At 34.1% G+C, this 23,955-nt stretch overlaps 11 protein-coding genes across 11 annotated transcripts; 6 read left to right on the top strand and 5 right to left on the bottom strand.

The window, feature by feature from the left end:
- Positions 1 to 248: 248 nt before the first annotated feature.
- On the top strand, positions 249 to 413 carry PPL_07918 (uncharacterized protein; the record flags this gene model as incomplete). The annotated part of the gene is made up of 1 exon (XM_020578751.1): positions 249 to 413. One exon carries the CDS (start codon positions 249 to 251, stop codon positions 411 to 413), a length of 165 nt encoding a protein of 54 aa, XP_020431215.1.
- A 269-nt stretch (positions 414 to 682) lies between these two features.
- Positions 683 to 5,430, bottom strand: tubC (gamma tubulin; the record flags this gene model as incomplete). Its single annotated transcript, XM_020578752.1, is given in 12 exon segments — positions 683 to 2,024; positions 2,114 to 2,223; positions 2,346 to 2,422; positions 2,488 to 2,539; positions 2,629 to 2,749; positions 2,931 to 2,959; positions 3,087 to 3,355; positions 3,375 to 3,634; positions 3,823 to 3,921; positions 4,020 to 4,113; positions 4,206 to 5,309; positions 5,382 to 5,430. 12 exon segments carry the CDS (start codon positions 5,428 to 5,430, stop codon positions 683 to 685), a joined length of 3,606 nt encoding a protein of 1,201 aa, XP_020431216.1.
- A 437-nt stretch (positions 5,431 to 5,867) lies between these two features.
- On the top strand, positions 5,868 to 8,463 carry mps1 (TTK family protein kinase; the record flags this gene model as incomplete). Its single annotated transcript, XM_020578753.1, has 3 exons — positions 5,868 to 6,214; positions 6,315 to 7,649; positions 7,743 to 8,463. 3 exons carry the CDS (start codon positions 5,868 to 5,870, stop codon positions 8,461 to 8,463), a joined length of 2,403 nt encoding a protein of 800 aa, XP_020431217.1.
- A 355-nt stretch (positions 8,464 to 8,818) lies between these two features.
- ubqD (ubiquitin-60S ribosomal protein L40) lies at positions 8,819 to 9,289 on the bottom strand (the record flags this gene model as incomplete). Its single annotated transcript, XM_020578754.1, has 2 exons — positions 8,819 to 8,915; positions 9,000 to 9,289. 2 exons carry the CDS (start codon positions 9,287 to 9,289, stop codon positions 8,819 to 8,821), a joined length of 387 nt encoding a protein of 128 aa, XP_020431218.1.
- A 171-nt stretch (positions 9,290 to 9,460) lies between these two features.
- PPL_07922 (uncharacterized protein) lies at positions 9,461 to 12,947 on the top strand (the record flags this gene model as incomplete). The annotated part of the gene is made up of 6 exons (XM_020578755.1): positions 9,461 to 9,547; positions 9,982 to 11,757; positions 11,835 to 12,022; positions 12,118 to 12,416; positions 12,521 to 12,779; positions 12,854 to 12,947. The coding sequence occupies 6 exons, from the start codon at positions 9,461 to 9,463 to the stop codon at positions 12,945 to 12,947; spliced, it is 2,703 nt and encodes a 900-aa protein (XP_020431219.1).
- Positions 12,948 to 13,459: 512 nt separating this feature from the next.
- Positions 13,460 to 14,007, top strand: PPL_07923 (uncharacterized protein; the record flags this gene model as incomplete). Its single annotated transcript, XM_020578756.1, has 2 exons — positions 13,460 to 13,810; positions 13,879 to 14,007. The coding sequence occupies 2 exons, from the start codon at positions 13,460 to 13,462 to the stop codon at positions 14,005 to 14,007; spliced, it is 480 nt and encodes a 159-aa protein (XP_020431220.1).
- A 363-nt stretch (positions 14,008 to 14,370) lies between these two features.
- cirh1a (WD40 repeat domain-containing protein) lies at positions 14,371 to 16,392 on the bottom strand (the record flags this gene model as incomplete). The annotated part of the gene is made up of 2 exons (XM_020578757.1): positions 14,371 to 16,155; positions 16,231 to 16,392. The coding sequence occupies 2 exons, from the start codon at positions 16,390 to 16,392 to the stop codon at positions 14,371 to 14,373; spliced, it is 1,947 nt and encodes a 648-aa protein (XP_020431221.1).
- A 530-nt stretch (positions 16,393 to 16,922) lies between these two features.
- Positions 16,923 to 17,396, top strand: ebp (putative 3-beta-hydroxysteroid-Delta(8),Delta(7)-isomerase; the record flags this gene model as incomplete). Its single annotated transcript, XM_020578758.1, has 1 exon — positions 16,923 to 17,396. The coding sequence occupies one exon, from the start codon at positions 16,923 to 16,925 to the stop codon at positions 17,394 to 17,396; it is 474 nt and encodes a 157-aa protein (XP_020431222.1).
- A 351-nt stretch (positions 17,397 to 17,747) lies between these two features.
- paf1 (RNA polymerase II-associated factor 1) lies at positions 17,748 to 19,246 on the bottom strand (the record flags this gene model as incomplete). Its single annotated transcript, XM_020578759.1, has 2 exons — positions 17,748 to 17,903; positions 17,993 to 19,246. 2 exons carry the CDS (start codon positions 19,244 to 19,246, stop codon positions 17,748 to 17,750), a joined length of 1,410 nt encoding a protein of 469 aa, XP_020431223.1.
- Positions 19,247 to 19,517: 271 nt separating this feature from the next.
- On the bottom strand, positions 19,518 to 20,717 carry PPL_07927 (uncharacterized protein; the record flags this gene model as incomplete). The annotated part of the gene is made up of 3 exons (XM_020578760.1): positions 19,518 to 19,823; positions 19,946 to 20,611; positions 20,679 to 20,717. 3 exons carry the CDS (start codon positions 20,715 to 20,717, stop codon positions 19,518 to 19,520), a joined length of 1,011 nt encoding a protein of 336 aa, XP_020431224.1.
- Positions 20,718 to 20,926: 209 nt separating this feature from the next.
- Positions 20,927 to 22,711, top strand: PPL_07928 (uncharacterized protein; the record flags this gene model as incomplete). The annotated part of the gene is made up of 3 exons (XM_020578761.1): positions 20,927 to 20,938; positions 21,252 to 21,752; positions 21,851 to 22,711. The coding sequence occupies 3 exons, from the start codon at positions 20,927 to 20,929 to the stop codon at positions 22,709 to 22,711; spliced, it is 1,374 nt and encodes a 457-aa protein (XP_020431225.1).
- Between the last annotated feature and the right edge of the window lie 1,244 nt (positions 22,712 to 23,955).

The raw sequence follows: 23,955 nt of genomic DNA on the forward strand, positions 1-23,955 counted from the left end.
ACAATGACTATCAATTGCAGTGTGTTAAATAAGTTAAACAATCAATAAAAATTCAATAAAATACAACTGTTATTAATATTCTTTTTTTTTTTTATGAGAATTCAAAGTTTTTTTTTCTTAATTTTTTTTAATTTTTTTTTTGATATGATTAAGTGATGAACAAATTTTTAATTTAATTTTAAATTAATAGATACAGATTATTACTATTATTATTTTATTATATTTCAATAAATAGAATTTAAAAAAGAATGAGTCATCCAATGATGAATATGAGATACAACCAAATGGGTAAAATGGAGATCGATGATCAAATATATGAAGATTTCGATGAAGATTCTCTCTCTCTAGATCCAATGAATGATAATAACAAACAAATTGTACATCAAGACTTTTTTAACGGTAACTATTGTTAATATAATTTGTTTGCTATAGATTACATTACTAATCTACTATCTATCATTAATCTATTTTAGCATTCGACGACGATATTGATGAAGAAGAATTAAACCAAACTAACAGCTAAATAGCCATCAATCAATCACCAACCAAAAATAAAACAAAACAACAAAATAATATTGTAGAATATAAAATAATAAAGCTAGATCTATTAGTTTAATTCATTAGAGATAGATGTTATAAGTATTTATCTATTCTTAACTTTTTCTTTATTTTTATAGTTTTATCAAATATAACAATCGGATATATCAAACGATGAAGAACTATTATCTTTTCTTTGTATTGTATATTTACAAAAGACACCGTTAATATATAAAACATAGAGTGAAACACTGAATAGCGATGGATTGTTTGAGTGATTCCTTGCGATGCTCATACCAACGATAATGGAGGGACCGTCATCCGATGTTATAATCTGTTCGAATTCCATAGTGTATCCTAATCTCATTTCTTTACAATCTCCATCTTCTTCTTCTTTTTCTTCATCTAAATCGTCATCATTGTCATTATTATTATTGTTTTCTTTACTATTATTATTGTTATTATTATTATTTTTACTGTTATTATTATTATTCTTTAATTTATTAATATTTATAGTTGAATTACGGTCGATCTTTTTTATTTTGAAGAGAGCAATCTGACGAGCGGGTCCTTGAGATGCAGCTATACAGATAGAGAGTTCGGGGATGACTTCCAACATTGAAACTCTTTCGATTTGTGATTGTGCAATCGGGAATAGTGTCGGTGATGGATTGGTAATGGTGATTGCTTCCTCTAGTGACGAGCTGGAAAAGTATAGATTGTGAAAGCACGAGAATACCAGATGACTAGGTGGTCTTTGACTCTTATTCGAATCGACCAATGAGTTGATCAAATTGAATCGAACCTGTTGATTTTGTGCAAGTACTTCTTCCATAAGTTTCTTGTTTTTCTCTAATATATATTGAATATCTATATCGTCGTAATCCATATCATTACCCTCTTCACCTTCTGCTTCTTCTTCATCTTCAACCTGACTCTCATCACCTAAATTTACATTTGTTTCTTCTTGAGGTTGTTCTTGTTCTATTGGTTGTTCTACTTCCTCTACCTCTTCTTGTTGTGCATCGTTCATTGGTGGAAGTGGTACTTGTGGTTGTACTTCTGCAGCAGCTTCTTGTACTTCTTGCTGCTCTTGTTCTCTTGTTATACCTCGCCAATTGTCGCGATGGAATGCAAGCTGATCTTCTTCGCTGACAGCATATCGAGTGTCTGTATCTAAACTATCGAGCTCGATCCACCTGCAACCCCATCCCCACTGCGATAGCTTCAGCATTGTAATGGTCTGTTGGCTGTTTACATCCCATATTCTAACGAGTTTGTCTATCGATATTGAAACCAAGTAGTTTCCACAACTACTAAAATCAACACAAGGTATGTTATGTCGATGTCCTTGCAGTGTTTTCCTATAGTAATGTGCTTCCTCTCCCAACGACAGATCCCAAACAGTTATCTTAAAGTTGTTGGAACTCACAGCAATCATTGGTTTACTCTGACATATTGTAATTCCCCATGTAGATGATCCATTACTAGATAAAGAGAAATAGTCAGCCAGTCAAGCAGTATGTCAGTCAGTAAGTACATAGAAATTCTGTTTTTAGATCTAAAAATAACCTACAAGAAACGTAAGGGTAGTCTTGTTAAATCATCAACGAAAATCACTCTAATATAACCTTCGTCATCTACAGTAACCAATATCTCTTGACCACAAGTTATTCCAATCTTTATCTGATTGATAGAAGCCTTGTTTGTTTGTTTTTTTGTTTGGTTGAATTGAATTTTGTTTTAATATTGTTGTTGTTATTCATCTTTTCAAAGAATCATCATTGATATTTTTGATATATATTTACATTGTTATTATCTAGATGAAGTGTCTCTATTAATGTTGTTGGGTTATCAAGATCATATACACCAATGTTTTGTGATTCTAAACAATTAGAGCAATATCAATATTAACAAGTTCTCCTATTGGTGATTAGCAATGATAGTTACCAGCAATGAATATTTTCTTTTCTCTATTGCTAACTGCCAATAGATTCAATTTCTACATTCAATTCAAATAAATAAATAAATAAATATTATTGAATTTAAAATACTTTTTTTTTTTGTATATAATATGATCGAATATCATACCCAAGGTAGAATATTTATTTCTTCGTGTCTTGTCGATGATTCATTTCTTGTATAGGATATTTTATTACTTTTATCAAAATTGAAGATATCCGTTGGTCTATTCTTTGGTTGTTGCTTTTTTCTATTCATTTAATTATAATGATGCTGTAAGTATCTATATTAACATTAATATACGAATATTCAATGAAGTTTAAAATTTAAAAATACAATCTGACAAAATTAATTATCTACTTTTGGATATTTTTTTTTTAATATTCTTTTTTTTTTTTTTGAATGAAGACTAGTCTTGTTCTAAAAAAAACATACTGGCATTTTCATATCTATAGTTTAACTAACAATTATAAGAAATAAAAAAAAATGTTTTTATATTTATTCTAGAATTTTGGAGAGAATGACAATATTTTTGTAGAACATTATTAGGATCAAAAACTATCAAATCAATAGCAAAATGAAAATACTAGTTTGATATAGGTAAAGATTCTCGCCAATCCACGTAATTCTTGTGAAAGAAACTTTGCAATATCTTTGGCAATTGACTTGGAATTCCAAATCTTGTTTTTTTGGCCCTCAGTTTCAATAAGCATTGCAAAACTATAATTAGCAAAGCCCACATAACTATATGAGTTCCTGGGGGTACTAAATAAATCATGAATTGATTTTCCAAGATAGTAAATTGAGATCAATATTTTGCTCGAATAGTTTGGAGGAAGTCTACGAACTCCAAATTCTATTCTATTACTAATTACTGGTTCTACCATTACCAAGAGAAACTCTATTCCAACAGGTGGGTTTACAGTGTTTGGATTTTGAGGTGACTCCCATAGGATCTATAACTATTGAATAATGACTATTCGAAGTAATTTTGGAGTTGATTGTTTGAGAATAAAATAAAAGGTAAACTCCATTTGCTTTATTGATGTCAATTATTTTTGAAGGAATATCAATATTTTCAAATAATTTATTATTGTTATCTTCCTTAAAGATATCTTTTGTTGAAAATAGCATCCTCTCTAAATAAAGAATTTATTAAATAAATAAAAAAAAAACAAATAAAGTTGATCGATTCAAAACTTTTAATATTTTTTGTTGTTAATTTATCAGATGTTAATATTATTAAAATAATTTAAAAGTTCCAGATTCCTAGCGATTGTTGCGAGCAATCCAAATATATTTACAAAATATAGTTTTATTTACATTAGATTTTGTTGTATCAAATCTTTCTCCATTGCATAGTTTATGTAGTTTGAACTCTCTGATGCTTTGTATTCATCTATCAATGATTGAACAGAATCCCTATTTATTATTAGTTAAGTTGTATAATAAATTTAAAGAATGTTAGTAGCTATTTATTATTGATCGAATTATTTATATATATGATTGTAAAGTATTACCTTGATTGATTAAATTCATCCAATATATTACTATATTCTTTTGAATAGTTTTGTATAAATGCATTCTTCTTTCTTAGTTTCTCATATTCGTCGACTATATTTGAAAATAACTAGATATGATATCATACAGTAAAAATGGTAATATGTTAATATTTGTTTGAATAGTTAAATCACATTAATAATTACTACTACTACATACATGATATACAGATGTATGATTGGCCAACATTAATCCACTAACTTTATGAGATGATTGTATAAATGGTGATTTCTTTGTGAGTGCAACTTGTATGGATGCCGGTCCCCAATTGATAAAATTTACTAGCTTTCTCTCACGAATACGCTGCAGACTGTTGTGTACTTGTGTGGGATCGACTTCACCTTGGATGATGTTGAGACACGATATGTACTTGCCGCTCTTGTACGGCGACGAAACCATGATGTTCTGTTGCTGCAGCAGACGACGCATCACATCGAGCACCGATGTCTTTCGCACCGATTCCGACTGACGCTCGACAGTGAGCGGAGTGTATCCAGTAATGAGGAAATGGCATCGGGGTGTTGGAATCAACGACGCCAACATACCGACGAGATCGTTATTCATGTATCCAGGATATCTCAGTGTGGTAGTCGAGGCAGACATCACTGTAGAGACGAGCGAATTCATCTGATTGACGGTTGGTGCGTCGATGTGTAAATGCTCCGAGCAAATACGATTCAGTGCAATATTGTCGAGAACAACGGTGCTATCGACATAGTTTGTCAGACGCGCAAGCGTGAGAAGCGAGTTGTACGACTGCACTACGATACCGCCAGGATCTGGAAACACTGAGTAGGTTTGAACCAGTTTCTTTGGGTAGCGATCAGCCAGCTTTTCGAGTAGCAGCGATCCCATACCACTTCCAGTGCCACCGGAAATCGAGTGACACAACATGAAACCTTCGAGCGAATCACTTCCATCGGCTTCACGATCGATCATGTCAAAGATGGTTTCGTGTACTTTCTCGGCTTGATTGTAACCGGATGCCCAGTTGTTACCTGCACCGCTACCGGCTGGCGATACATAGATATTCTCATTGTTATATAGATTATGATAGCTTGATGTTTTAATGCTGTTGATGACACCAGGCTCTAAATCGAGAAGTAGTGCACGTGGTACATAGTGATCGTCGTCTGACTGATAAAAGAACACATCCTTTCTATCGATACCTGCTTGTACATCATCCATTAAATATCCATCCGGACTAATTCCATGTTCCGTACATAATTGTTTCCAAAACTCTGATCCAACTATTTTTCATAAGTAATATCAATATCACCATTAGCAAACTATTATGATTATTTTTAGTTTTAAAAACGTACTTTGATTTCCACATTGACCTGCTTGTAATGTTATAATTTCTCTTGGCATGATGATTGTATATATTAAAAAAAAAGAATATAAATAAATATAAAGTTGTAAAAAAGTAAATAACAATGCAATTTCTTCACTGGTTTGATCATCACACTTTCCACAAAAATAATTAAAAAAAAAACTTTGATCAACCCGCCCAAAATTTAAAAAAATCGTCAATCAAGATTTTTAACTGTTATAATTTTTAGGTTTGTTTTAGAAATCATAAATAGAATTATAAAACCTTTAAGCAATAAATATAGAATAGATAGGATAGATAAATTATATAAAAAGAAAGTTTATTTGGTTTATTTTATTTTTTATGAATCAAGAGTTGTTTGTTGTTTTCCATGTTGTTGTTTGAAATTAAAGTATGATAATAATAATAATAATACAAAGATAGATACCAGATCATGTTTAACAATCAAGAGAATTACAATCCAAATATAAAAATAATGCAACATCAAAAACAATCAAATTCAACGAGTGGAGTAGATACTCTGAAGACACCGATGATAAAAATGCCGAAACAAGAGACTACACTTTCACCGATTACTATGGCGATGCGAGAAGGTGACGCAACACAACAGAACACAACAGATCCATCATGGTGGGCACCAATATTTCTACATGAACTCGATGCGTTCAATACCAAGAATCCAGATACTCAAAAACCAAATCCAGACGATGTCGCCAGACTGCTCTACATCTTCCAGCGCTCCCACCAAATGATAAATCACAAAGAACATGAAAATAATCCGGATTTAGAAAATATCTATTCTGCATATGCCGGATTTCAATTGTAATTATAAATATATATAGTTAATAACTTTTACTTTATAAATTCAATTACTAATTTCAAATTAAAAAACGTAACTACGTTTTAAAACTAAATTAACTAGGCGTATCAATGAGATTGAAGATGCTAGAGAAATATTGAAATTTATGAAAGTTCATCATATTGGATTGAAAAGAGCGGATTTCTATACAAAGTTGGCTTACATCGAGATGCTGAATAAACATTTCGAAAAGTCACGTGCAAAAATCCAAGAGGGTATCGATAAGGATGCACAACCCTTGAGCGATTTACATGCTTTTTTTACACACATTGACAAGGCCGAGGAGAAACACTTGAACAAACAACAACTACGCCAAAGTGGTGCTATGACTTCACCCATTTCACCGGTTGTGTCCGACCATACTACACCCACTCCATCGCCTGGCACCGTCGATACAGCAACAACACCAACCTCCTCACCACCCATTTCAGCATCCTCTCTCCACAACAATATTAATAACAACTCCAATATGAATATTAATATTAACAGAGTGAGTGGATCAGTTACACTTCCCGAATCAACAAATGTTCCAGATTTAATAAATCAACAACAACAACATAATAACCATCAACAACAACAACAACAACAGCACTATGAGAATGTCAACAAAGCACGTCTCTCAACTTCAAGTATCACTGCCAATAGTATCAGCTCTGGAAAGTCGTTCTCCAGAACCTTCAGACCATTGGGACTGGCATCGAGATCACAGCCAATACGAGTTAAAGTCAGTGGAAATGGCGAAGACGAGGAAACCATTGAGGAGAAAGAAAAGATCGATCACGAGCCATTGAATACCGATGATCAGATGAGTGATGACTCTACACCATCTAACCCGCTTTCGCCATCGAATGTTACAGATCCACTCAACGATTTGAATATTTCCAATGAAAGTGAGCAAATGGATGCTGAGTCATCTCCATCCAACTCACCACAATCAAACTATCAACAACAACAACAACAACAGCAGCCAGCACAACCAACATTTAAACCGCAACCAATAAGACATCCAATACACTCGATACCAAAGATCCAACAGATTCCCAAACGTAACATTGCTCCTAAACCAACAGCACCAACACCCACTCCAACCACACCAACTCATAATGTAACAGCTATACACCAACCTATGAATCAACAACCTAACAACAACCATCAAAACAATAACAAACAGAATCACAATAACAATCATCACAATCAAAACAACAATAGTAATATTGATAATGAGGTCATAGATCCATCACGTACTTTTGAAATAGCAAAGAGTTGGAGTGAAACCACCATAGTCAATGGCAAATCATATTTAAAGATTGAATTTATAGGTAAAGGTGGAAGTGGTAAAGTATACAAGGTTTTAAGTCAGGATTTAAAGATTTATGCTTTGAAATATGTTTGTTTAAAGTAAGTATTTTTATGTTTATTATTATTATTTTTTTTAAAAAAAACAAATACTAATTTATTAATATGATAAATTATACATTATTATATATATAGGTCAGGAGATAATGATATAGAATCACAACTGAATGAAATAGAAATGTTAAAGAAACTTAATAGATTCGATAATATTATAAAATTGATAGATAACGAGGTGGATTTGAATCAAGGACATATTCTTTTGGTTTTGGAACTGGGCGATATTGATCTGGCGAGGTTGTTACACCGTCACCAGCTTACCTCCAATGTCAAGGGTATCAACGAGAATCTACTGAGGATCTACTGGCAGCAGATGCTACACTCTGTACACACGATTCACGAAGAGCGTATTATCCACGGTGATCTGAAGCCTGCCAACTTTGTATCGGTGCAGGGCAATCTCAAGCTGATCGACTTTGGCATTGCCAAAGCGATTCAAAATGACACCACCAATATCGTTCGTGACTCACACGTCGGAACACTCAACTATATTTCACCGGAGGCGCTGATCGACACTGGTGGCAACGATAACTCACCAAAGATGAAGCTGGGACGTGCCAGTGATATCTGGTCGCTTGGCTGCATCCTCTACGAAATGACCTATGGCTACTCGCCGTTCAAACAATTCACCAACCTCCTCACCAAATACCAAGCCATTGTAAATCCCAAACACCAAATCACCTATCCACCACACCGCAATGCCGCTCTCTTGGATGTTTTAAAACGATGTCTTCAGAGAGATCCACTTGCAAGACCAACCATACCCAAACTTTTAGAGCATCCATTTTTAAATAGTTGAACTTCACCATATATTCAATATTAAAAACAATTAAACAATTTATTATTCTGTATCCATATCAAAAAAAAAAAACATTTATTTATAAATAAAATAAAATAAAGAAATAAAAAAAAAAAAAACAATATACATAGATAATGAATAACGTTACTTTACTTTCATAAATTCAAACTCATATCTATCTAATACTCCAATAATAAATTAAAATTGTGCTAAATAATATTGATTTGAATGATTCCTGCGAATGTCTTTTAATTCCTAACTAAATAAATGAAACTCTGTATATTGAAAATAGTAATAGTGTTGTTTTTAACCTAAAACATGCAACAAGATCATCATACACCCTGAAGTAATTAGTTTATTTAAGGAGCTTCTTCTTTGGTCTCAAATTGTTGGAGTGACCGCACTTCTTCTTACGGCAGTTAACAGCACGTGGGTGAAGACGGGCATAACACCTATAGATAGAAAAAAGTGATTGATTAGAGTGATGTTCTCATGATAATACTAAATCTCTTCTTTTGTTCCGTGTGACAACTTACTTTCTGCAAATCTTTTTGTCACACTTGTATGATCTGGCCAAAGCGGCGAGGGTTGGCTCGAGACCACCACGAAGACGGAGAACCAAGTGGAGGGTTGATTCCTTTTGGATATTGTAATCGGAGAGGGTACGACCATCTTCCAATTGCTTACCGGCAAAGATCAAACGTTGTTGGTCGGGTGGGATACCTTCCTTGTCTTGGATCTTAGCCTTGACATTCTCGATGGTGTCTGAACCCTCAACTTCGAGGGTGATGGTCTTTCCTGTTAAAGTCTTAACAAAGATCTGCATGTTGATCTATAATAAATAGGTAGATTCGACATGTTAACAAACTATTCTATTTTACATCATCACATCATCTCTAAATCTATCTAGTCTTTGTTCTATCTATTTCCTTTAATCATATCTTCTTTCTTAATTCTAATACCAGAGTGATAGATGATAAATGATAGATGTAATAATATGTATGTGATGTACCTACACTTCGATGGATCGAGGATAGTGGTATACTGTAGAAGACTTATACCAATCTTTACTGCTGCTGCTAGAGTGAGAGGTGTGACAGGTTCGCTGAGGAGTCTCTGCGAGCAACAGTGCGACACCCCACACACCACGAATTTCAAAAATTTACAATTAAATTAATTTTTTTTCATTATTCAAAAAATAACGTTATTAAGATTTAACACTCATGCATAAAATTATTTTTTGAATGGTGGTGACCTGTCATCAAAAACAACATTTGCTTGCTTCATGAATAATCCTAAGTTTATCAGGTTGATTTCAGATTCTGGGTTGAAAACCAAATTAAATTAATGTGTTTTTTAAAACACAACATATATGTTAAAATTATAAGTTGATTTATTTATTTATTTATTATTTTATTTATATACTTATAAATAATAATGATGATGAACAAAATATTTAAAAATAAACTGATATACATATTGTTAATTTCAACATGTTTATATATTAATTTATGTCAGTGTCAAGAGTTAAATAACGCAGAGAGTAATAATAATATTGTTAAAGAGAATGAAAATAGTGAAGTAACAATTGAAAGTGATAGTAATAATAATGTTGTTGGTAGTGGCAATCTTTTGAATATAGAGAAAATCAAATCGGCATTGCTACAGAAAATCAATGAGGGTCAGAGTGGCGATTTGAATGAAGATGGTCTGGCGACGTTAGTTTCTTCGCTCATCGGACAGTTTGCTGGAAAAGTACAAGTCTTAGAGTCAAACATTGAAAACAACGTTGGACAACCCGATACACCTATCACACCAAGACGTGCGTCCGACTCTGCAATTGGCAGGGTGACCGTGTCGGAAGAGGTCGAGGTCGACGCACAGGATCACGAGCATCTGACGTCGGACATCAAGAGCTATGTAGACGAATACTTTGACACTGCCTATCTCGGTAATGGCATCGACTCTGTAGAGCTCAGCCAACAGGTGCAGGAAGTGGCGCAGCTCGTCGTCAACTATGTCGCAACGCAGCGCGACCAGCGTCTCTACGAGCGACAGCTAGAAATCTCACAGCAACCAATCACAGCGATGTTCGACGAGTTACTGAAACTCGACGTCTCTGCCGATACCGACCAGAAGCGAGCGCTTTTTATGCAGGCGTCACGCGTCATTCTCGAAGAACCGCAACTTCTCAGAAAGATGCATCTCTGTATGAACACACTGGTCAATGCACACAACCATATGATTACACTAGAGAAGAGACTGGAGACATACAACAGAAACAGCAATAACAACGAAGAACTTGTTGTTAGTGACAAAGTTGCAACAGAGAATCTCAAGGATTTCGTAGAGTTCTTACAGTACTTGTCGACCGATCTCATCAATGAGATAAGAGAGACTGATGTGGTGACTACCACTATCACAACTGGTGGAACTACAACAACAACGGTAAAGACAATTATTACATCTGGTTCTGCATCTCAACAACAACAACCACCAGTTGGATTTGAACATCTTGTTATCGATACACAGGGTGCTAGCGTTGACAACACCGCGACAACAGGCAACTCTACTGGCGGCCCAGCAGCAAGCAAGAAGCAAGCTTGGGGACCGGCATCCGTATATAACTATAGCGAGACGGATTTGGTTGAGCTGAACAAATACAATTTCGATCGTGCCATCGAGGAGAATGAGTTTGTGTGCGTGCTGTTCTACGCGCCATGGTGTCACAGGTCACAAACTATCACCAAGGAGATCGAGGAGACCAGACGTATCTACCGGTTCAACAATAGCAAGGTTTTGTTTGCCAAGGTGAACGGTCATGATAATATCGAGATTCGTGACAAACAATCGATCGGAGGATACCCGGTGATTCAACTCTATCGTCGTCACGGTGGCAACGTGATTCCACGCGGACCAACTCATCCATACTCTCTGGCTGCACTCATCAGACGTTCAACTCTTCCACCTATCGAACACATCGAATCGATGGAGCAATACGAGCAATTCCTTAAGGTAGCAGGTCATTCTTTCATCGGTGTATTCCCCAACAACGCAACGCTCGAGTATCACAAGTTTGCATTCATCGCCAAGAAGCTATCGTACAAGATACCGATTGGTTATGTCAACAACACCGAACTAGCCAAAGAGATATTCACAAAGCATCGATTCTCTACACCAATCTCTGGCATCGTACTTGCCATCCCACAAGAGAATATATTCTATCTTAATAGATGTGATGTTCATGATGCACCGGGTGTATTCAAATGGTTAACATTAACTCAACCATCTGTTGTATGTATATGTTTTTAAAACTATTCAATCATATATATATATATATATATATACTAACTTTATAATTTAATTATTAGAATGAATTAACATCAGATAATCTTTCAAAATTAGCAAATGCAAAGAAACCATCAGTTACATTGTTTTTGAATTATAGTAATGATATGATACAACCGATATTCGATAAGCCACTATCACAACACTTACTTGATATTTATACATTGGCACATGAATTCAAGACAACTTTTGATATTTATTATACTGATGGGTATGTATAGCATCATCATCATCATCATCATTCTAGTTGTATTAGATCGTTTATTTAGTCGATTAATTATTAATATAAAACCATATTTTAAAAAGTGTATCATATAGAGACTTTTATGAAAAATTAGGTATTACAAAGATTCCATCGGTGGCAATCATAGATGTTAGAAATGAGTCACACTATATCTATCCAGCGAATCAAGATATCAATATAAATAATATAAGGAAATTCTTACAAGACTTCCTCGAACACAAGCTTGAACCACAACATAGTTCCGATAGAACAACAGACTATAGACAGAAACCTAGATTCGTTTCGAAGGCAGTTTACGATAACTTTGGTGATATCGTTTTAAATTCAAAGAAGAATACACTTGTTTATTTTTATGAACCATGTAAGTTATTGTATTAAAGATAGATAGATTGATGAAAGAAAGATTGTAATAATATATAAACATTGTTAACACAAACTAAATAATTAATTATCATATCAATATAGGGTGTGGATTTTGTAAGACAATGAATATATATTTCGAAAAGGCAGCTGAAGAGCTTGTTAGTAAGTTTGGAAGTTTTGTACAGATTCTAGATTATGACTGTAGTGTAAATAGTGTACCGACCATTATGAAACCAATCATCGATGGATTTCCTCATATATCGTTATTCTTGGGTGACGACACTCAACACCCAATCACCTACAACGGAAGTAGAAGTGTAGAGTCGATCATTCACTTTGTAAAATCACATATAGAAAAAGAGTATGTAAAAAGTTAAAAGAATAATAATATATAATAATATATAATATTAACAGTAAGGTAATTGTTTATTTTAGTGGTAGCAGTAAGAAGCCAACATCAGATATATTAGAACCACTCATTGATTATCAAAAGATATCATTGGAGATGGCTGAGAAAGAATTACAATAAACACTTTATTATTCACAAATAAACTGAATGAATTTCAAATATTTTGTAACATTAACAACGTCGTCCTTTCCCACCTAATTCATCGATCGACCAGCAAACATATGTTGTTTTCACATTAATTTAAGATGAACGATTCATTTGCAAAATGATTCATCTTACTTTTCAGAACGAGATTCTAAAATACGTTTAACCGAGATATAGAAATATCGATCTGATTTTTTTTTGATATTTCGTTGTTCAAACTGCGTTTGATGAATAATTTGTTTCAAATTTGATTGGATTGTAGATTCGCACCTCATATTTGACACCAATTTTTATAAAATTATTAAGATTTTTTAAAAATCTTGATTGCAGATCTTAATTGAATCGATTAATTCGGTTATTAATAAAAGAGGAGGCTATAAATACTCAGTTTCTGCACTTAAGATGATCATCAAATCACTTCACACTCGTAAAGCAACTTGTCTTACATATATACACACATATACTTATATACTTATATATTCTATAAAATGAAATTTATTATTTTAATTATTGCAATTTTGTCAATTGCTTCTAGCATCAGTGCCCAAACCAATGTCCAATTCATTTCATCAACAACAACCTTCAATGTTACCGGAACTTTCGAAGAATTAACCTCTGCACCAACTCAATTCCGTTTCTCAAAGTACAACAATGCAATTCAACTTCAAACCAACCAAATGGTTTTCAAGAACAATTTGGAAACTCCAGTTGCAACAGTCTCATTTATCTCTGCTCTTTCTCTTCCATTGACTTCCGCTATCAGACCAAACAAGGTTGCTTATGGAAATGGTCTTATTCAACTTTATCGTCCATCAACTGGTGTTCATGACTATTTTGCTGTAAGTTGAATTTTTTTTTAGTAAACTTTAGTTATTTCAAGTTTTTTCTAATATTTTTTTTATCATAGGCTTTGAGTATGATTAACAGTCTCAATGATTTCACAGTTTCTTTAGCCGATGCTTCTTTAATCAGTGTTGTTATCCAACCAGGAGAATCTTTGATTGTTAAAGAGTTGAGCATGACCTGGGTTCAATAAATTAAATAAATCGATTTTTTAAGAAATAAATTAATAATAGTTTCTTTTTAATAAAAGTTTGTTCAAATTTTTTTATTTATTAGAGATTTCTTTGATATTTTTTTAAAAACTAGGTGAAGTTAAAAGTTGGTTGATATACATCGTTGAGTAAGAATACAATCTTAAGGTATTTATTCATCAAAAACATTAAAAGATGAGCAAATTTATTTTTTGATGACTTTACTCCTTTTTATTTTGTTATTACTCTTATATTACATTTCATAATGTTCTTTATAAAAGAAAGGTTTATTTAAATGAATTTACTATCATTTCTAAAATATTTGATTTAATGTTAAACTTTTATTTGATTTATTTTTGATATTATTAATTTCTGCCGAAAACTTTAAGTCTGATAGCAGGAGGTAATTGTGGAAATACCTGGTCTTTATATTGTAGAGAGCAAATGACAACCTGTTGATCTTGGGTGACACCAGCTGAATAAATTTGATTTGGTACAGTTTTAATTTCGATGGTCTGCGGTTTGTTGGCATCTACAATTTTAAAGAGTTTCGATCCTTGATTCCAAAATAGCAAACTTTGACTGTTGAGTGTGGTGATAGCGGTTGTTGGTTTGGGTGAGCGTGGGAACTGGAGTGATCCGACGTGCTTTAGTTTGCTGACATCGTAAACAATTACTTCCGATCCAACTATGTAAAGTTTAGTATCGTGGAAATGGAGTGTGCTACTGTTGAAATTGGTTGGGAGGTTGATAATGAATTTCTCTTCGGTGAGGTTGTAGATCGATGCCACTGCATTGGCGTCAAAGAGAGCTGCGTAGACGGCGGCTCCTTTGCTTGTGGTGGAACATGGAGAGATAGCCAGCGAGTTGATTGCGGATCTAATGATTTTAGAGTCTCTCGATTGCTCGCACTGAATGGTTGAAAGGGTGTCGTTCTCCAATGAATAGTTGACAATGGACTGTGAGTTGGCAATGACCAAGTTCTTTGAGTTTGATGTAAATTTAATGATATCTCCACCTTCCAACACTTTGATTCTATTTACTTTGATAGCTGCTGGATCGAATCTGTAGAGTCTGGTTGCACGTGATGTGCAATAAGCAAATGTAGTGGCGTCCGGTGACATTGCCACCGCTCTAATATACTCTTTGTCTTTTATGTCGAATTGAATCATTTTCGATACTTCTTTAGCGATTGGCAAGTGAATACCGTTGATCAATGCCATGTTTTTGGTGGATTTGACGGAATCATCAGAGTCTCCAAGTCTCCAGATGTTAATTGACGATCGAGCGGCATCCACCATAAAGCTCTGTCCAGACTCGCTGCTTCCTACCGACATGAGTGAGGCGCTTGGATATGATTTATATTTGGTTGGCTTGTTACGTGGTTGACCGAAACACTCGAGGTTGGTAGCGAGCATAATGGTGTCGATTCCACCGGTGAAAAGGCTGTCTTTGTTGGTGTCCATAGCTAAGACGTCGTGGGTGTGGCTACGTACCAATCCATCGAGATACCAACGATGGGTAACTGAATCCTGTGTGAAACGGACCAATGTTGGATCGTCTCCCGATGCATAGATCGATTTTCCATTGACCAGTACCATGGCGCGAATGGCAGCAATGTGTTGTTTGATCTCAGAGATTTGCGATCCGTACTTCAACTCGTGGAATGTGATATGTCCACCGGCATGTCCACACGCCACATTGTCTTCATCGATGATACAGAGCGCAGTGATATCGGAGCTGTGTACATTGAACGACTGTTGCATCTTCTCCACCGAGTATCCGACCAGATCCGAGTCGGAACCAACGATGACCTGTTTGTCGTCGGTGCTCCATGCCAAACACTTGAGAGTACCCTCTGTCAGCTTTGGGAATGACTTGGAGAACTCTACCAAACCGTCGTCTTCATCGAATCTATAAATATGTACCACCATACTGCTACTGGCAACAGCCAACATCTCACCATTGTTACTCAGAGCAACATTGATAATATCACCACCAAACGACGACAACGATTGAATCTGACTCATAGAGTCGACATCCCATTGATAAATATGATTCTCTGTAACTGAAATCAATCTATTCGAATCTTTAAATTGTTTCCAAATTGTTTTTAATACTTTTCCATCGAATTTCAATCCTCCCAATACCTAATTAAATTATAATATATTATCTTTGATTAATATTTATTTATTTTTCGTAACTAATAGCTAATAAACACATACATAGGAAATAGCATATCTGTCGAATTGAAATCTTTTATAGATTTCAATGGTTGAATCTTCACGACCAACAGCGATGATATATGGTGATTTAGAGTGGACAGAGATCGATGTGATAGCAGATGGCTTCCATGTTGTCAATTTACAGTGATGTGTCTTTACCATCTTTTTAATTCTATAAACATCAAACTATTCACTATTCACTAATTTTAATATATAAATTAATAAATATAGTTATTTGATTGATAAAAAAAGATTCGTTTTTTAATATTTAAAAATATGATTTAAAATTATTTTTTCAATTTTTCAAAAAACGATTAAGTCTCGTTACAAAAAACACGAGTGTTTTTATAAATATTCAAATGAATGAGGGTTAAAACTTATACAAAAAATTATAATATTTTGTTATAATCAATCTATGTTTTTATCTTTTTATGATATTTGTTTATTTAGTTTTTTTTTTTCTTATTTTGGTTACTAAAAAGGAAAGTTATATCAAAAACTTTGATTTCTTTACTTTTCTTTTTTTTTTTATGATGTTTTTTTTCTATTTTTTTATTATTTTTTTTTGTTTTTTGATGATCAAGCAATGCACCTAATTAAGATTGATTTTTTTGATTTTTTTTTGTAGTTTTTTGTTAATCATAAAAACAATTATATATTTTATATTCAATTTCAATCGATATAAAGTAATTATGTATACATTCGTTCCATTGGCAGCATTGACTGGTATTTGTGTCTTGTTGGCACTCACCGTCAAGAAGGAAAAGTTGGTTGTTTTCTGGTTGTTATGGTCAGGTCTCATTCACATCATCTTGGAAGGTAGCTATGGTTTCTTTGCCCACGAAGTCACCGAGCCATCCAAGGTCGACTTCATGGTGAAGATGTTCGAAGACGTCCCAATGGAGAAGGCATTGGACCTCCACTGGTACGCCTCACTCTACTCGCAATACGCCAAGTACGACCTTCGTTATGCCATTGCTGACCCAATGGTTGTCTTCTTTCTGCTTCCTCGAGTTGGTCCAAGGAACTGCTTGTTTCTTGTTGGTGTTGTCGGTGATCTTCCAATCGCGTATCCGTCACGCCCTCCAAATCTTCCTCTGCTCGCTCCAAGCTCTCGGAACCGTCTTCTACTTTATCACACCATACATCTACGGAAAGTGGGCTGAACAAATCTCATCGGATCCATTTGAACTCTGGGTATACGTCGTTGGATTGAACGGACTCTGGTTGTTGGTTCCAATCATCATGATCATCCAATCGTTCGTTGCCATCGGTAGACAATTCTCCGTCCCCGTCAAATCTACCCCACAATACGTTGTACCAAAGAAGAACAACAAGACAAAGAGTGCTTAAACTAAACTACTTGATTATTTTATTTCAAATTAAATAAAATTAATATATATAATTTAAGAAACAAATCATCATCATCATCATCAATTGTTTGATCAATAATTATTATTATTTCAATTTCTTTTTTTTATTATTAATATTAATTTTGTTTTATTTTATTTTATTTTTTATTTCTTCATTGAAGCAAACATAGATCTATCTTCTTTGATTAAATTTGAAATACTTTCTTCTTTTTGATCGATCTCTTGTCTTGTCATTTCTCTTGATTCATAAGTTACAAATTCTGGTCTACCAATTGTCTTCTTTTCCAATATCTTATCATCCTAATTAATTAAAAAGTGATCATCATTATTAGATATTATAGATTAGTACTAAAAAAGAAGTAGCGTTAATGAAGAAAAACAAAACTTACTCTTGATTTAACTCTCTTTAAATTAACTTTAGTTGGTAAACGATTGTAGTAAACACCATCATCTTTGATAACCATAAAGTAGTTTTCTTCTTGTGCTTGGAAGATATCGGAAGTGAATACTTTATACATTTTATATGGGTGTTGATCATCCTCTAGATCATCATCAAGACTACTACTGTTGTTGTTATTGTTGTTGTTGTTCTTATCTTCAACACGATTCTTTGGTGCAATGTAATATACAAATTTATCAGTGATACCCTTGATGATACCTTTCGATCTGATATAGGCTTGCTCTTGAATGTACTCATGGAATTTCTCGCCTCTCATGTTGTCGGGTGGCAACTCGAGTGGATCGGCATCGAACACCGTCTCAGTATAGTCGTTCGCCCAGAGATCAAAGTCTGGGAACACCGGGAGAATGCTGACCGGTTTGAGCGATGGATTGGTCGGGTGAACAAAGTTGGTGTTGTTGATGGCGTCAAAGGTGTTCTCGACCAGTACGATGTCGGCGGCATCCTGTTGTTGCTGCTGTTGGTATGGCGACTGTGTGGAGGTCGGCGCGTTCGACTCTGAGGCACGCTTGACAGGACGACCCATCTGGTTGTCGTGCGACGAGAGATACTCTGTCTTACGCAGCCACGATACGGCAGGACGTAGCAGTGCCGAACCACGATTGATAGGTGCACGTCTTAGCTCTGCGTCTTGCTCGTCGAGCGAGCGAAGCAGTGGCTGATCTTCTTCGGGCACTGCCACCTTGGTCTTTGGAATGTTGTAGACTTCGGGGTCGATCAACTCGATCGGAATACCAAGATTCGGCTCGGTTAGCAACGGGTATTTATAGTTCTTCTCGAGCGAAGTTGTCTTGTAGTGTACGAATTTATTGAAATCCGATGGAATCACTAGGAACTTTGGATCGAATGGTGTGTCTGCCAACTTGTTGCTTAGACGCAGCTGACAAGCATAGTCTGATCCACTCGACGATGAAGTCGATGCTCTCTTGTGTGACTGTGATGAACCTGGTAGTGATGCTGATGTACTATCTCTCTTTCCACTGCTACTACTACTGCTATGATGATGTCCATGATGACCGTGACCATGACTGTGACCACCACTACTACTATGTCTACTATGTGAAGATGAAGATGCTGTTGAATCTGTTGATGGTCTTGGTTTTTGACTACTATTATGATGATTATTATTATTATTGTTATTATTACTATTATGATTAGTGTTATTTACACCATTTTGTGACATTTTTGATAGAGTATTTATAATTATATACTACTCAGTCTAATCTTAGCTTTTAGTGTTATGAAATCTAACTGCTATTTTCGAAAAAAATAAAATAATTTGAAATTCAACTATTTTTTTTTTTTTAATACAAAACACAATTAGATCATTAACTTGATAAAGTTGTTAACATTATTATTATTATCTTGAACTCAAATAATTCAATTAGTAGTAGTTATTTAACTAGGGTTATTTTATTAATTTATTATATTGACGTTTATTATTGTTGTTTTGTTTATAATGCCATTCTCTCAAGTCTTGCATTATATCCCAATGTTTGTAAATCCTTGATAGTTTCTTCTGGTTCTGTCATTGTTTGATTGACATAGAGTTCTACGAATCCGGTAAATGTCAAACCTTTCTTGTCAGAGTCGTATGTTTTCATTAAAAAGTTGATTGTATTCTTATCTAGTGTTTGATTGCTGACAAATTGAGAGTATGCTTGCAGTTCCTTTACACTAAGTGAATTATCTTTGTTTAAATCGAATCTATCGAAAATAGATCTAAGTGTAACGATAAATTTCTTTGTAACTGATCCTTTCTAAAAAATAAAAAAAGTTAATAATATAACAATGATATTGATCAATATCAGTTGGTTAGTTAGATTGTCAAATTCAAATGAAATCTAATTTTGATAAAGCTATGTATAAGCTAAGCTCTTACCTCAATGATGAATGGCATATCTGGTACGTCTGGACCAACTGGTAATACACCCTCTAGATCATCACCTTCGTTGGCATTCTCTTGTTTCTGTAGTTCATGTCTTGTTTGTCTTTCAATCTTCTCAGCGAGTGCCTCTTTAAGTGCTTTGGTACGCTCGTCTCCTGGTGAGATACGCTCTGCTCTATTGAGTAACTCTTGTGATTCGGTGTTTTCGTTTCTAAGACCGGCAATATATGCAAGTCCCAAGATAGCTTCAATCGATTCACCATCCAATGACAATGCTTGTGTGAAAAGTGATGCTGCTTCATCTAAAATCTGTTCTTCTTCATCTACTTCCTCTGAATAATCTTCCTCCTCCTCCTCTTCCTCCTCCTCTTCTTCATCATGATCATGATTGCATTCACCATGTCCACCATGACTATGTCCATGTCCACCGTGACCGTGACTATGTCCATGTCCTCCATGACTATGTCCGTGATGATCATGTGATTCTTCTTCCTCTTCCTCACCATGATCATGGTTACATCCACCATGTCCGTGACTATGTCCGTGTCCACCACCATGACTATGTCCATGTGAATGTGAATGACCATGGTGTTCACCACCGTGACTATGACCATGTCCATCAGCATGGTCATGATCACAACCACCATGTAAAACACCACTCTCTAAAACAAGTCAATAGATCGTTGGCTCTGCTGCATAGCAATGCTGCTTTATCATGTGCATCTACAGAATGTGATGATGCGGCTGAAGCTTCTGATTTTGGCATATCTTTATAAATCTATCTAGTTCTAGAAAAAGGAATAAAACTAATTCGAAATAAAACAAGAGCTTGTCTCCAAACAACCAACAACGAAGCGTCAAAATTGATTTTCTTCGTTTTTTTTTTCTTTCATTTTTTTTAATTTATTTTTTTTATTATCTTTTTTTTTAAATTAATAAATTGAAATGAATCATTATTAAAATTTAAGAAAATATATGAATTCATTTGTATTTGACATTCATACATTGTCTTGTTTTTAGACCTCATAAGAAAAAACAAATAATAATAAAATAATTATCAAAGAATAATCATTTTTTACAAAATGATGTTAACATCATGACTTTTAACTTCAGAACCAACCAAAGAGTGTTTTTGAATCCTTGATGGAATTAGAGAACTTATTCTTCAAATTTATTCTCTAAAGATATTTTTATGAAAATAAAAAAAGATAAAATTTAATCTAAAGATTTTTTTTTGAATTGACCTTTGCGAATTTTTAAATTTCAGTTGACTTTTATTTGTTTTTTTTTATTTAACCAGTTTTATAGTGCATTTGAAAGGTTATACTATCCATATATTATATACGCAATGAATACAGGTAGTATCTTTAGAAGATTGAGATCTTTGAAATCTCATATCGGTGCGAGTCAAGAGGAAGGAAAGGTTGATCGTTCCCACCAAAAGGCAGTGAAGCACGAGGATGAAGAGGAGGAGGACGACAAGTTCTATGATGTCATTGTGGTTGGTGGTGGTATCACCGGATCATCGAGTGCCTACATGCTAGCAAAGAGCGGATTGAAAGTACTGTTGTTGGAGCAATACGACATGTGTCACACAAATGCATCGTCCCACGGTGACGGTAGAATCATCAGATACAGCTACCCAGAGGACATCTATATAAAACTATCGAAACTAGCTTATCCTCTCTGGGCACAAGCCGAGAAAGAATCACAAGAGAAACTCATTCACATCACCGGTGGTATTGACTTTGGTGGTTACCAAGAGGAAGCACTCAAACAGTTATTAATAGCCTATGATAATGTAAGTGTTTGTTAATTTTTGATGATTCAATTTAAACATGTTCATATGTATATACATAAAGATAGATTTTCTAATACAGCAGGTTTATTTCTTTAAAGAATAAAATAAATTATAGTATATTAAATTATAAAGAAGCAAATAAAAGATTCCCACAATTCAAATTCCAAAAAGAAACATTGGTAGTTTACCAACCGGATAGTGGTGTGGTTTTCGCTTCCAAAGCTGTTTCCACCATGTGGAAATTGGCGAGAAAATATGGTGCCACCACACTTGCCAATAAACGTGTCGATACAATCACCGTTGATTCTGAGAGTTTGGTTACGGTCAAGACATTCGACCACAGTACCTACCAGGCAAAGAAGATTGTGTTGGCGTGTGGAGGTTGGATTAATGACGTGTTGTTGCGATCGCAACTCGAGGTGCGAGTTCCAGTCAATGTCACACAGGAAAAGGTATTCTACTTTGCACCGAAACCCACTACACCACCAACTATCGACCATTCAATGCATTCGTGTCCAGTGTCGATCTACTACGCTGGCGAATCCATCTTTTATACACTGCCGCAGATTGAGGTGCGAGGAGTCAAGGTCGGACTGCATAGAAGTGGTCCCATTCTCGAATCGATGGACGGCGCCAAGAAGCCATATCCAGAGGAGCACACCAAGGCGGTGCGTGAGTTTGTGCACCACTACATGCCATCGCTCGAAAGCGAACAAGAGATAAGCTCACTCACCTGTCACTACACAAGTGCATTGGATTTCAACTTTATCATCGACAGACATCCAGCGCATCGAAATCTCATCATTGTAAGTCCGTGCAGCGGACACGGTTTCAAATTTGGACCGGCCATTGGACAACTAGTTTTGGACCTCGCCATGGATATTGAACCACCCATTCCAATGGAAGAGTTTAGCCTATCACGTTTCAAACATAAACTTTACAAGAGAATAGGTGCATAATAACGAAAGTTCCATTTTTAATATTTGTAAAATTAATATAGCTAACTCCTCCAATTTCATGTTTTTTAATATTCATTCATTTTTGGTTTTATCAACATTTTCATATAATTATCTTTATACTAACATCTCTTCTAATTTATCATAATATCATCCTCAAACTAAAATTTAAATTCAACCTACTTTTTCTTTATAACTAATCAAATTATATTAAAGTTTACATTTTTGATAACAAACAACAGCCCACTCCATTAATTCTACGATACTATTTTACAATTCATTTATATCATCGTTTGTTATTAATAATAATAATTCAGTTAAACTTTTAAAACAAATTATAATTAATTATAATATTCTAATAATGTTTTAACTCAATTTTATTTGGTGTTTGGTTTTATTTATTTACCAATGTTTTTTTTTGTTAAATTTCAACTTTATTTAAATTTAATATTTTTTTTTTGTTTATTTGCAGATTTATACAAATCAATCAAAGTTGGTAAATTTTAATAATATTATCGTGAATACCATCATATGGTGTGCAAAAACATGAAAAATAGAATCGGAATATAAATGGTTCAACATTCCCTACCAAAAAAAATCAAATCTCATTTTTTCAAACCAAAATCAGTTAAATTTAGGTTTTTTTTTTTTTAACAAATTCAATTCCATTCCAATTCTTTCTTTAGCTTGATTGGCACTCTTTTTTCGATCTAGAGGAAGTTAAAAATTACATTGGATTCCGATCATTAGTTTTAAAGAAAAAAAACTTATTTTTATTTAATTAATTGATCGTTGGAATTTGAAGAGTATCGGAAATTCTAAATAATAATTGTATTTTATTTTGTTTTTTTTCTTTTTCAAATTAAACTTGAAAGATTATTTTTGTAAAATCATTTTCATTTTTAATCATATATCTTCAAATCATCGAATTCTACAATTAATAATCATTGGTATGTATTTTTTTATAATACTTATTTTATTACCGAATCAATATTTTTGGTGGTGAGATATTAATTTAACCAACCACTGTGCAATGAAAAAATCATTTCAGAAAACAAATCTCTTTTTTATATATCTACACTGATACTTGTAGTTTAATCAAAAACACTAACCTCACAATATAATTCTAACCACTACCACTCATCAATGAATTTGAGATTGGGAAATTTCCAATTCAATCATTTTCATTTGATTGAAATTCAACTTGGAAATCTCAAATAAATTAAAATTTCGCAAGAAAATCAATG

Source organism: Heterostelium album (assembly GCF_000004825.1).
Source record: "Heterostelium album PN500 unplaced genomic scaffold PPL_scaffold8, whole genome shotgun sequence".
Taxonomy (NCBI): Eukaryota; Evosea; class Eumycetozoa; order Acytosteliales; family Acytosteliaceae; genus Heterostelium; species Heterostelium album.